Source organism: Octodon degus, unplaced genomic scaffold (assembly GCF_000260255.1).
Source record: "Octodon degus isolate 3935 unplaced genomic scaffold, OctDeg1.0 scaffold00122, whole genome shotgun sequence".
In the NCBI taxonomy this organism is placed as follows: Eukaryota; Metazoa; Chordata; class Mammalia; order Rodentia; family Octodontidae; genus Octodon; species Octodon degus.
In genome coordinates this window covers 8,539,558-8,552,980 of record NW_004524698.1, presented here as the reverse complement: position 1 = coordinate 8,552,980, position 13,423 = coordinate 8,539,558, and the positions used below count along the sequence as shown (strand labels likewise).

At 41.6% G+C, this 13,423-nt stretch overlaps 2 protein-coding genes, 1 non-coding gene and 1 pseudogene across 5 annotated transcripts in view; 3 read left to right on the top strand and 1 right to left on the bottom strand.

The window, feature by feature from the left end:
* LOC101559744 overlaps window positions 1-1,208 on the top strand; it is a 2,139-nt pseudogene extending 931 nt beyond the window's left edge.
* Dhrs7b (dehydrogenase/reductase 7B) overlaps window positions 1-12,730 on the bottom strand; it is a 63,151-nt gene extending 50,421 nt beyond the window's left edge. For 2 of the 3 annotated variants that reach the window (XM_023700186.1, XM_004640313.3), the window contains exon 1: window positions 12,675-12,730. In XM_023700186.1, the coding sequence (XP_023555954.1) occupies window positions 12,675-12,694 (20 nt within the window). In that variant the 5' untranslated portion in view covers window positions 12,695-12,730. Of the gene's footprint in view, window positions 1-12,441; window positions 12,538-12,674 lie in introns of those variants that run through there. The other variant, XM_023700187.1, reaches the window with a different exon arrangement.
* On the top strand, window positions 4,443-4,549 carry LOC111812376. Its single transcript, XR_002817886.1, has one exon. It is a non-coding gene; the product is annotated as a U6 spliceosomal RNA (small nuclear RNA).
* LOC101567675 (c-Myc-binding protein-like) lies at window positions 9,178-9,769 on the top strand. The gene has a single exon (XM_012516721.2). The coding sequence runs from the start codon at window positions 9,178-9,180 to the stop codon at window positions 9,484-9,486; it is 309 nt and encodes a 102-aa protein (XP_012372175.1). The 3' UTR covers window positions 9,487-9,769.
* Window positions 12,731-13,423: the final 693 nt, after the last annotated feature.

Here is a 13,423-nt window from a genome sequence, read left to right as displayed (position 1 = left end):
CAATGATTCTTCCTGACTAATGAGCAATCCTGGATGCCAACTTTAGGGAGGTCAGCATTTGTTTGATCTTTAGGTCTGGCTCACACCAGGAGCATCTCCCCAGTAAGGTGTCTTGTCTTTGTCATTTCCTTCGAGGGCCTGTCCCTGTCTAACTACCTAGGCTGCCTGCAACACTACAACCTGTTTACTGACATGAGGGCTTGGACAACATATTACAGTGTGCTGATTACATCAAGGAGAATGGAAAAAATATTGCATGCAAGTTTCCAAACTTGGGAGTCATCAGACTATAAGGATTTCTTTATCTGTGTCAATGGATCCTCAGAATCCAATCCTATCAGATTCAGCTATTTCATTTTTGAGCTTCAGAATATAGTTAAACCTCTGCCTCCAGACTCTTTTAGTCTGACTGTGAAAAATTCATTTGAAATTAACCTGAAATGGAGCGTACCTAAAGGACCCATTCCAGCAAGGTGTTTTATTTATGAAATTTTGCTCACGGAAACTGATGATTCCTGGATGACTAACACAATTGAAAATGAACTGCACATCACAAGAACATTAAATGGAAGTCAAGAACTATGCTTTTAGTAAGCAAAGTGAACTTTTACTGCTCAGATGATGGGATTTGGAGTGAATGGAGTGAGGCACAATGCTGGGAAGGCGATGGACTGAAGGAAACTTGGCTATTTTTCGTGATACCATTTGGTTTTTTTTTATAATATTCTTTTTTTTTTTTTTTAATTTACTTATTTATGTGGGTGTGTGGCCAGCTCAGCCCACCAGGGGGCGGGGCTGGCTGGCATGTGGTGCTGGGGGATTGAACTGCAGTCCCTGTGCTTTGCTAAGCTTGTTCTAAGTAGGTGCTTTAGACCACTGAGCCATCTCACCAGCCCACCATTTGGTCTTATCTCATTATTTCTTTTGTTACTAACTTGTCTGCTTTTGCATAAGCAAAAAGCTTTACTGAAATCAATTTTCCATATGAAGAAAGAAGTTTCTTCTCAACAAGAGACATTCTTTTGACTTACCAATTTCTATCTACAAGGCCAAATGTTAGATAGCAGTCTTGTGAAACTGAAATTCTCCTTCAAATGTTGAATACATCTCGCTGGAAAACATGGTTATATTATATTTAAATAGGCCGTAGAATATGCAGACCCTGAGGTAGCAGTACATTTACTGGATTCTACTAGATTTCTCCTTCATAAATCTGTGGTAAGAGTGTTGCATGTAGACTCAAGGGATGAGCCAGTTTAGTTCAAATGATGCAATAATAAAACAATGTGTTGGGGCTGGGGAGATAGCTCAGTGGAATAAGCGCTTCCCTAGCAAGCGCAACGGCCTGAGTTCAATCCCTGGTTCTGGAAAAAAAAAAAAAAAAAAAAAAAAAATTGTGATTTTGCAATCTTAAAAAAAAGTTAATTCTAGCTAGGTTAAAACTCAGGTTTGTTCTGAGGGGCCTGAGCCCATTTTTTAAATGTAAACATCAAGGAAAATAATGCACCATCTCCCTGTCTAAAAATTTATTTTAAGAGCCAGAGAGATGGCTCAGTGGAATAAGCGCTTCCCTGGCAAGTGCAAGGGCCTGAGCTCAATCCCCGGTTCTGCCAAAAATAAATAAATAAATAAAAATAAAATTTTATTTTAGATACTCCCCTATCACATGGATACAAAAATGTCTTATTTTTCCTTTAGATAAAGGTAATTAGGGACCACAGATGATCCCTCCAGGTGAATCTGAGATGACCAGAATAGCACGTGTAACAAGTGGTACTCAGAATATTCTTTTTTTCCAGCTTCCATGTAGAGGTTTTTATTTTTTATTTTTTTTAATGTATTTGGTACAGGGTCTCACTACACAGCTCAGACCCATAGTGATCCTCCTGTTTTCAGACTCCCCAGCGCTGAGATTACAAGCATGTGCCACCATGCCTGGACTCTGTTACCAGCGCACCCCAGGGGCAGGGACTGCGTGACATACAGTACCAGGGATCAAACCCTGGTTCTGCGCTTGTCTAAACAGGCGCTTGGTCTGCTGGGTGCTCAGAATTTTTTTTTCCCCCCAGAATCGGGGATTGAACTCAGGACCTTGTGCTTGCCAGGCAAGCACTTATTCTACTGAGCCATCTCTCTGGCCCCCAGAATATTCTTAAAGGAAGAGAAATCTTTAATAATTTTGAGGGGTTGGTGAGATGGCTCAGTGGTCTAAAGCACCTACTTAGAACAAGCTTAGCAAAGCATGGGGACCGCAGTTCAATCCTCCAGCACCACATGCCAGCCAGCACCACCCCCTGGTGGACTGAGCTGGCCACACACACACACACAAATAAATAAATAAATAAATTTAATAATTTTGAGGTTATGTATGCACTGGGGTGTTGCTGCTTGGCTGCATATAAAAGGAGTACTTTCTGGTATATATAATCCCAATCTGCTTTAAGTGGTTGTTATTCAATAATAAAACAGGGAAATGCAAATCAAAACTACACTGAGATTCCATCTCACTCCAGTCAGAACAGCAATTATCAATAATATAAAAATAAAGTCTCAGAATAGCAATCATGAATAATACAAAAATAAGGTCTGGGGGCTGGTGAGATGGATCAGTGGTCTAAAGCACCTACTTAGAACAAGCTAAGCCAAGCAAAGCACAGGGACCGTGGTTCAATCCCCCAGCGCCACATGCCAGCCAGCCCCGCCCCCTGGTGGACTGAGCTGGCCACACACACAAAATAAATAAATAAATAAATTTTAAAAAATAAGGTCTGGGCATAGTGATACATGCCTGTGATCCCAGCACTCAGGAGGCTAAAGCAGGAGGATTGCCATGAGTTTCAGGCCAGCCTGGGCTACACAGTGAGTTTAAGGCCCGCCTGGCCTACATAGCAAGACCATGTCTCAAAAAAACCTAAAAAACAAAACAGAAGAAAATCAAACAGAAAATTCAATAAATGATGGGGAGGATTGGGGGTAGGGATCATTTACACTGCTGGTGGGAATGTAAATTAGGACAGCCACTAAGAAAACCAGTATGCAAATTCCTCAAAAAACAGAAGACAGAGCTACATTTGATCCAGCTCTATCATTCCTTGGTATATATCCCCAAAATTAAAGGCAGCACACCACAGGGATACCTGTGTACCTTTGTTTATTCCAACACAATATACAATAGCCAAGAATGTGGAACCAGCCTAGATTCCCATGAACAGATGAATAAAGAAAATGTAGCATACATATAAATTATTCCACTACAAAAAAAAAAAATGAAATTTTCCCATTTGCAGACAAATGGACAGATCCGAAAATCAGGTTGAGTAAAATAAGCTAAACTCAGAAAGTCAAATATCATATGTTCTCCCTAACACACAGAATCTAAAAATGACAAGAAAGTAGAAGAAAGATGGGCTGGGGATATAGCGCAGCAGTACAGCGCCTGCCTGGCAAGTACGAGGTGCTGAGTTAAACTCCTGGTACAACAAGAAAGAGAGTAAGGAGGAGGTATAAAAGCAAGGAATGGGGCAATGAATATGATCAAAATATATTATAGATTAAAACTTTCCAAAAATGTTAAATGAGGGGGGGACATACGGAGGATGATGGGGGATTTTTTTTTTTTTTTTTTTTTTTTTATCTTTTTGAGACAGGATCTCACTATGTAGTTCAGGCTGGCCCTGAATTTGCTTTGTAGCCCTGGCTGGTTTCAAACTCGCAAGGATCTTCCTGCCTCAGCCTCCTGAGTGCTGGGATTACAGTTGTGTGTCACCATACCTGCCGGGGGGGGGGGGGGGAGATAATGAAAGAATATTATGTGCATGTACAAATCTGGCAAAATAAAACCCATTCATCTTTATTTATTTGGTTCAGGGTCTCACTACACAGCTCAGCTTGGACTGGACTCATAGTGATTCTCCTGTCTCAACCTCTCTAGCGCTAGGATTATAGGCCTGCACCACCACACCTGGTTTCAGGACAGTAAGGTACATGAGGTGCTTAGATGGCCAAGCTAAGCAACTCTCCCGAGCACCCCCATTCATCTATATAACCAATATGCATTATTCAAAAATTACGGGCAATAACAGGATCATTTTCTAGGTTGGCAGGAGACTATTTTTTTAAATTCCCCCCCCCCAAATATAGATAATTCTATACCCTGTCTTGGGCCACTTCTTTACTGCTTTCCCCACATAGATGGCTCCCTCAAAACAAGAAAATAAGCCCTGTATGGTAGTGCACACCTCTAACTCCAGCATTCTGGGAGACTGAGGCAGGAGGACTGCAACTTCAAGCCCAGCCCAGACACCTCAGCAAAATCCTGGATCAAATTTAAAAACAAAAATAAAGGGCTGAGGACAGCTCAATGAGAAGCATCTGGGTTCAATATGCAGTATCATAGGAGGGGAGGGGAAGGAAAAAGTTCCTCCCAGATAAAAGTTTCTACAGTGCTTGCTTCGGCAGCACATATACTAAAATTGGAACGATACAGAGAAGATTAGTATGGCCCTTGCGCAAGGATGACACGCAAATTCGTGAAGCGTTCCATATTTTTATCTGTGTATTCAAAATGGTTAGGATAGATATATAGTTACATTCTCCTAATGAATAGAGGGATTTGTTCTAATAGTGTTTGTAAATAGGATATCATGTCTGCATCTTGTACAGCAATTAACCACTAGGAAGAGAGTATGCAATGTGTTAATTATTGGAACTGTCCTATCAATTTGATTTGAAACTGTCTCATTGCTGTTTCTCAATAAAATTATGGGGGAAAAGATGACAATTTCCAAAGACCACTTTAATATTATAATAAAATATTATAGGCAAAAAAAAAAAGTTTCTACAGACAGCCCATTATTGTCTTTTGAGTGTCCCCTTCTCCCATATAACTGCCTCTATAGCACCTCCATGTGGATTATTCCAAAGACAACTTATTCAAAACTGAACTCAAGTCTTCCCCCAGGGCTTCTCACAGATGGTAGGTCAGAAAAGAATATGCTCAGGCACCATTTTCCCTTCTCACCCTGAACTAACCTGTCACCAAATTCTGCTCATCATACATCCTAAATAACTCTCAAATCCATGACTTTTGCTACCAGGGAAGAGGCAGAGTTATCCTTCACAAACACAGACCTGGTAGTCCTACTCCAAATGCAAAGCTTCGATAAACCCACCACATTCCTGAGGATGAGCCCTGAGTCCTTGTCACAGCTTATAAAGCTTGCAGTCTGACTCCTATCTTCCTCTATAACCTTGTCTCCCCATTATTCTCTCCCTCTCACACTCCTCCAACCCCAAGTGGGAGCTTAGGCTCCATAAGGGTGATTATGATTATTTGCTTACCACTGCATTCCAAGCACATGCTAAATAATAAAATACTTAACACATGCTAAATAAAAGTATATACTCAAAAATAATTTTTATTTTTTATTTTTTGGCGGAACCACGGATTGAACTCAGACCCTTGCACTTGCCAGGGAAGCACTTATTCTACTGAGCCATCTCCTCAGCCTCAACAATGTTGATAAAACAACTATAGCAGTTTCAGTGTGAGACAAGTGAAACATTAACTAGATTATACATTGTGGAGGGGTAGTGGAGGGGAAAAGTATGTCTTTTTCACATAGCTAACAGGGGTTGGCTTATAATGGAGCTTAAGATGTTTCTTAAATTAACTTACAAACCAGGGGAACAATGATAAAATATAATATTAGCACTCTGCATCTATTTTGCTTTGCACCTCCGTCCCCAATTCTCTCCTGTGGGCAACCACATATTTGAAGATAGGAAACTGGGCTCCAAGACAGAGCTGGAAAACAGTTGCAGGCTGTGCAGCTGATATGTTCCATGAAGCAAATAAACCAAAACAGGGGAGCCGTATGGCTCTCAGGATAAGATCTCTATCTACACTTGGCATCTGACCTCACATTCTCTAACCTTTGGCCACACTGCTCTTTCCCAAGTCTCAAGGCCTTACACATGACTTTCGCCACCCTAGTAGCTCTTTGTCCAATTTAATTCCAACTCAGTCCTTGTGGTTTCAGCTAAATATTATTTTCTCAAGAAAGTCTTCCATGGAGCTGGGGAGACAGTTCAGTAGAATAAGTGTCTGCCTGGCAAGCACAAGGTACTGAGTTCAATCCCCGGTTCTGGGGGGGGGAAAAAAAATCATGCTCTCCTTTAATCATGAGATCTGTGTCTCTGATTGAGCCCTGCCCCAATGATCTTTACCTGTAGTTGTCCTTCCTATTTTGGGGCTGGGGAGATGGCTCAGTAGAATAAGCACTTCACTAGTAAGCGCAAGGGCCTGAGTTTAATCCTTGGTTCCACCAAAAAAAAAAGTCTTCCATGTCTCCCCCTCCTCCAGACAGGGACCCCATTATGTGTTCTCATAGCACCCTCTGCCATCCTCTGTAGCATATACCACAAGTGTAAGCATTTTTAATAATCAATAATTACTATCTTGATGTTTTTTATGAGGGGGGGGTACTAGGAATCAAACTCAGGACCCCTCATTTGCCAGGCAGGCACTGTGCCACTGAGCCAAATCCTCAGCCCTGACAATTACTATCGTTTACTATTTATCTCCCTTGCTAAATTAATAAAGAACTAGAGAACAAGGGCTAGATCTGTTTTGGTCATCACTGTATTCCCAAACATCTAGCGCATTGCTGGTACACAGCAGTGATAATAATAAATACGTTACTAGCTCCACCCCTGGGTATAAGCTTCTAACCATCTCAGCTCATTTCTTTCTGTATAAATGAAGATAGTATCTCTTACTTTACAAGGAATGAGTAATCCATACTTAGTATAGTGCCTGGAATATAGCAAATGCTCAATTAATATTAATTACAAGTTGAGCCTCCCAAATCTAAAATTCCAAAATGCTTTCTGAGCACCAATAGGACACCACAGGTAGAAAATTCCACTTCTGACCTCGTGACAGGTTAGTCAAAATGCACATGTACTAAAAATACTGTATAATCTTAATTTCAGGCCATGTATATAAGGTGTACATACAGAAATATAAATGTCTGTTTAAACTTAGGTACCATTCCCCAGATATCTCATTACAATATGTACACACATACCAAAATCTGAGTATCTGAACTACAAATCCAAAAATATTTATGGTCCCACTCCAGATAAGAGATATTCAATCTGCATTATGAGAAAAAGAACATAAATATCATAGGGAAGGCATTTCAGATCCTTGACTAGCTCCCTTTATACAAATACACTATTACAAATTTGAGTAAAACAAATATAGGGATAATATATATTTAAATATAGTGTTGAGAGAATTGTTTTACCCAATCAGAAAAAATCCAGAGGCGGGGCAAATTACGATTACTCTGATAGGTTTTCAACTTAATTTTTCTGAGGTGGCTGTCTTCCATCTACTGGATTGTGTTCAAGTTGACTTTTTTTTTTTTTAGTACAGGGTCTACAGGGTCTCATTACACAGTTTGGACTTGTAGTGATCCTCCTGTTTTCAGCCTCCCAAGTGCTGGGATTACAGGTGTGCCCCACCACATCGAGTTCCAATTGCCATCTCATGGCACCCGGGGCGGAGCCAGCACAGCACACTGGGAATTGAACCCTGGCTGCTGCGCTTTTTTTTTTTTTTTTTTTTGAGTCAGGGTCTCACTATGCAGTTCAGGCTGGTCTTGAGCTCACTTTGTAGCCCAAGCTGGTCTTGAGCCATGCCCTGCAGGCTGACTTCTTTGACAGTAGATGGCTTATAATAACTGGGGGCTAGACATGGTGGCACATGCCTGTAATCCCAGCACTTGGGAGGCTGAGGCAAAAAGATCATATAGAGTTCAAGAGGGCCAGCCTGGGTTACACTGTGAGTTCAAGCCCATCCTGAACTACACAGAAAGACCCTGTCTAATAATAATAATAATAATAATAATAATAATAGAAGAGGAGGAGAAAGAGGAACTGGAGCTATCTATATTACTGAACTGAAGTCTTCAACTTCACTCTGAATAGACAGGTCATTTGCCTACCCTAGAATCAACAGTGTACTGGCACAAAATACTGTATATGTGACCTCAGAGTACCACCAAACATTGCAACAGAAAAAAAAATTTAACAAATTAGGTAATTTTGTTTTCTAAAAGTCTTTTAGCAGAACATAATTTATGTTCCTCAATTTTTATTACACAAACGCTTAGAAACCCTAAGAGTACATAACCTTCAATCATCTCAAGTTTGTCTGCTTGTTTGCAGTGCCCAGGATTAAACCCAGGGCCTCACCCCCAATCTACATCCCCAGTCCTATTTTTTTTAATTTTTTTTGAGGCAGGGTCTTGCTAAGTCACTAAGTAGCCCAGGATGAATAGAACCAAATGATGGTCTTCCTATCTCAGCCTCCCAGAGTTCTGGGTTTACAGGTATGTACTACCATGTCCAACTAACTGTTAAAAATTTTTAACTTCTTCACCTTTCAAATTTTTTGTTGTTACCAGAATGAAATGCCCAGAGAATTCCAGCAGAAAAGAGCTCTGTCTGTCAGTCTTTTTCTCCTTTTTTTTGTGGAACCGCAGATTGAACTCAGGCCCTTGCACTTGCCAGGCAAGTGCTTATTCTACTGAGCTCTCTCCCCAGCCCATCTGTCAGTCTTAACTAGTCACACCTGACCAGTACATGGTCTTGACCCTTTCAACTTCCAGCTCCACTGGCTCCAGTAATAGGTCTCAGGAGAAAGCCGAAGCACCACATCTTGGGAGAAAGCTGGGGGCATCCATAGGTTGGTTATGTTATGGTAAGTCTCCAGGCTATACTTTTCTGAGATGAGGTTTCATTATGTTGCCCAGGCTAGCACTGAACTCCCGGCCTCCAATGATTCTGTTGTCTGAAGAGTAGCTGGATTACACATGCACACCAAGTCTAGCTTTGGGGTGGGGGATGGAACTCTGGTCATCCTACATGTTAAGCACATGCTTTGCACTGAGCTACACTCTACTTTAATCTTTTTTTTTTTTTTTTTTTTTTTTTTCCCTACCAGGGATCAAACTCAGGATCTTGCACTTGCCAGGCAGATGCTTACGCCACTGAGCTATATCCCCGACCCCCTCTTTTTTTTCTTTTTTTTTTTTGACCAAGAATTGAAACCAGGGCCCACCGGCCACGGTCTCCGGCGCCAGCTATGCCATTGCTCCTGTCACTATGGCCCATTACAAAGCCGCCGACTCGAAGCACGAGCAGTTCCGGAGGTACCTGGAGAAGTCGGGGGTGCTAGACATGTTGACCAAGGTGTTGGTAACCTTATATGAAGAACCAGAGAAACCTACTAGTTCCTTGGATTTTTTAAAGCATCACTTAGGAGCTGCTACCCCAGAAAATCCAGAAACTGAGCTGCTTCGCCTAGAATTGGCAGAAATGAAAGAGAAATATGAAGTTACTATAGAAGAAAATAAAAAACTGAAAGCAAAGCTTGCTCAGTATGAACCACCTCAGGAGAAGCGTGCTGAATAGGATTCTTCTCAGTTGAAAAGACAATGAAAAATGGTTTTGTATGACTTCACTAGTTTGTATAGTATATAATCCTTTCTGAACAGATGCTATAGAACTTTTAATATGTTAAATTCATCTCTCACATTTAAATGTTATAAACGCATACACTCAGAATCACCAATAAAAACTCAATACAACTTTCTTTGGATCTTAAAGCAGGACAAATATGGGGACAAACTAAATTCTGAAGAAACCTAAACAGCCATCTAATTCATTACCTTAAAAGACATTCTGTTAGTCTGATTGTGAGTTCAGGATATGAGCACAGGTACAATCATACTTTACAAGAAAGATAACAGTGTTTATAGTCCCTGTACTCAACTGGAGGAATCTGTGTGACACACGATGCTTTTGCACGGGTTCCCAAGAATTTTATGCTCTTATTTATATAATGCGGAACAAGTAACTCTTCTTTGCCACCACTTTGCCTTAGATAACTATGTGTGTGCCAGTTTGAACTCTGACACCACTGTTTTCTTCTATGCAATCACGCCCTGTTTGATAATGTTGCCTTGCTTTACTGTGTACTTTAGTGGGGCCAGCTGCTCATTAGCCTTTGTGTGTTGTTCATTTTGCTTAATAATAAAGTTATCCTGATTGTGATTTATGTATCGTTAAACAGGATCACACTGTTACCCTACCTTAGTTGGGTAACACTGTTACCCTACTTAGTTGCTTGGTTAGTTTAGACAGAGGTAATGTAATGTTCTGGGTTCATACACTATATAATTAATAGAGCTTTTTTCCTTTGAAGTATTTTTCTAGCCTTGAATTCATTTTAACTTCATTATCCCTGTGAAGTAGTTGGGCATACATGAGGGGAGGCTGGGTGCTGAATTTTTAAAGCCAAAGACTGTTATTAATACAATTATTTACTAACTGTAGAACTCTGGGCAAGTTAACCACTCTGAGACTTACTTTCCTCATCTGTTAAATGAGAAAAACATCTGTGCTGCCTACCTCACAGGATTGTTGTGAGGGTCAAATGAGAATATATGTGAAAGATTTGTGGTAAAAAAAAAAAAAAAATCAGGATCTCATACTTGCCATGAGGTACTTCACCGCTGAGCTATATATCTCTGACCCTAATCTTTTCAATACAATGTCTTTTTAAAATTTCCACCCGGGGCAGCAAGATAGCCCAGTAGTCTAAAGCACCTGCTTAGACAAGCTTTGGCAGGCCCAGTGGACTATGGTTGATCCCAGGCACCACAGGCCAGCTCAGCCCGGCCCTGAGGGCAGGCCAGGGTGGGGGGCAAAAAAATAATTCCCACCCAAAGGCAACCTTTTGTATTCAAATAAGCATAGATTTTACCAAAAGGCTTGGCTATAAAAGCCTGCCATCATAAATCTGTTGCAGATAGGTTAGCTTCTGTAATTGTTCTGAAAACATATGGTAATATCGACAAGGTTAGCTTCTGTAATTGTTCTGAAAACATATGGTAATATCGACAACTTTGTTGTGATGAGAAGATATCTAAAACACCTACTCTAGTGGCTGTTCACAAAAGTTAGTCACTCTTGCTGTCCTTCCCAAAAAGTAGGTCTTTCTGCTAATTCAGGCAGGTGCTTATGCCGCTGAGCTATCTCCCCAGCCCATAATTTGAATTTTGCTAATTCAAATTCTGTAATACCAAGCTAAATATCGCCTTTCCACCTGCCACTTCTCTAGAAACTGGCTCTTCCTTCTCTCCTATGCAGGCTGGATGATGTGAAAAGCATTTTTTGGCAATTCCCCTCAGAGAAGCAAGCATTATGCTCACTATACACAAGTGAACAAGAAGCCCAAAAGTTACTTTAAAAGTATCCAGGGGGGACAACCAACTCAGGGGGTCCCCTCCCATCTCCCTCTCGGACAGGAGCTTTCTTTCTCCCAATAAATATATTCTGCTCATAACCTCTGTTTGTTCCTTAAATTAATTCTTCAGTTTTAGAGAACACGAACTCATTCCAGATACTTTTTAGGTTGAGAGATCATTTTCCCCCTATATCATTTGGAGGTCATCCACCCAGATCAGTTTTTTTTCCCTGTGTCAGGAGGATCATTGAGAGTTCAAGACCAGCCTGGGCTACAAAGTGAGCTCACGGTCAACCTGAAGTGCATCACGAGACCCTGTCTCAAAAAAAGGATTTAGAAGGAGCTGGGTGTGCAGTTTAGTAATACAGCCCTTGCCCAGCATGTGTGAGGGCCTTAGTTTGATCCTTAGTGTAACTTAGAAAAGAAGAGACAGAAGAAAAAAAAAAAAAAAAAGTATCCAGGTGTAGTAACAAGTCTGAGGTCCCAGCCACTCAGCAGGTTAAGGCAAGAGAATGGTTTCAGCCTTGAGTTCGGGTCAACAGACAACAGAATGAGAGACCCCCAAGGTGAGGAGATGGATGTATCTGTCACCTCTCAAATCTCTATACCAACAAAGGCTTGGAAACTGAAAGGGAATTACATAGATATTCTTTGTTGCGCACCTATTACATGCCAACCACTAGCCAAATCAGTTACAAGTGCAATCTCATTCACACCTCACCACAGCCTTAAGGATGGGTCACAGCTAAAGTTGTTGACTCTTAAGAGCTTAAAACGTTCACGGGGGGGGGGGGGGGGGGAGAGTTCGCTCAAAGTCGTACTGCTAAGGAGCAGCAGAGCAACTTTCCCCAACCTTCTTAATAGTCAAATCGCCTTCGCTACTTCTAACACTCGTGGCCAGGCTAAGGCGCCACCAGTCCCATCACTCTACCACTCCACGCTACAACGACTGCAAAACGTCCACGCAGAGACGCAGAGTTGGGGAAACGAGACAGACACGCGCCCTTGGGCCCAGTACCCTTTCGCAAACACCGCCTAGCCCACATTACTACACGCATTTCTACTAAAACCCAGCCAAGAACTCCGAAACAAGTAGGGGCTCCCCAATCAGAACACACCAGAGCCGGGGCGCTAAGCGCCTTATCTACGCTGAGCTGGGACTTCCTTCAAAGCCTGGAGTCCGGAAGCCATCCGGGGACAGGCGCGCCCCCTCAGAGCCCGCGGCCTCGGTTCAGTCTCCCTGCCGCTTCCCTCCGTTCACCCAGGCAAAGCTTTACTCTAATCTGGCCTTAGCGCAAGGCCAGACCCTACAGCTCTCACTTTCAGAGACGCTTTCTTCCCCGAACCAAACCTGGTTGCCTGAGAGTCCATGATCAGCCAACTTCATCCTCCCGCCTCGGAAATGACCTAAAGCCAACTGACTTTACTCGTCCAATCGCAGCCTTTGGAGTGCGCATGCGCACCAGGTGTGCTCGCCTCAAGGTGTTTTGTTTTCCGATGTAGCGCCTTGAGTTCTTCCGGAGGAAAATTCAGAAGCTTGAGGTTTCGGTTCCGAGCGCTTCTAGGGAAGAACGAAATTGGATGCTTTTTTTTTTTTTTTTTTTTATGAAGTCATACTAATAAGAGCATCGTAATGTTGGCGCAAAGATTAAAAAAAAGAATAGAAAAGCCACAAACCCATCCCCTCACGCAGTACACCAAATAAGTAGATACTGCGAAGCAAAGAGGAAAGTTATTTCAATAAATAATGGTTGGTCAATGGAATGTGCAGACTGAAAGGAAAATGAATCTGACTCCTACCTGTGCAAAATACTCAAAATGGATCGCCGACCTAGATGTAAAAGACAACTCTAGACAATAACTAGCAGAATTATCCATGGAAAGAAAAAATGCTTCTCAGGAAAACAAAAAAGTTCCAACTCTAAATTTAATCATGATAAATGGGTTCAGTTGTAGTTAAACCTAAGACATCAAAAGCCCATTAAGAGCATGAAAAAACAAGCAATAGGGCCGGGGAGATGGTTCAGTAGGATAAGCGCTTGACAGGCAAATGCGAGGATCTGAGTTCAATCCCCGGTTCCGCAAAAAAAAAAAAAAAAA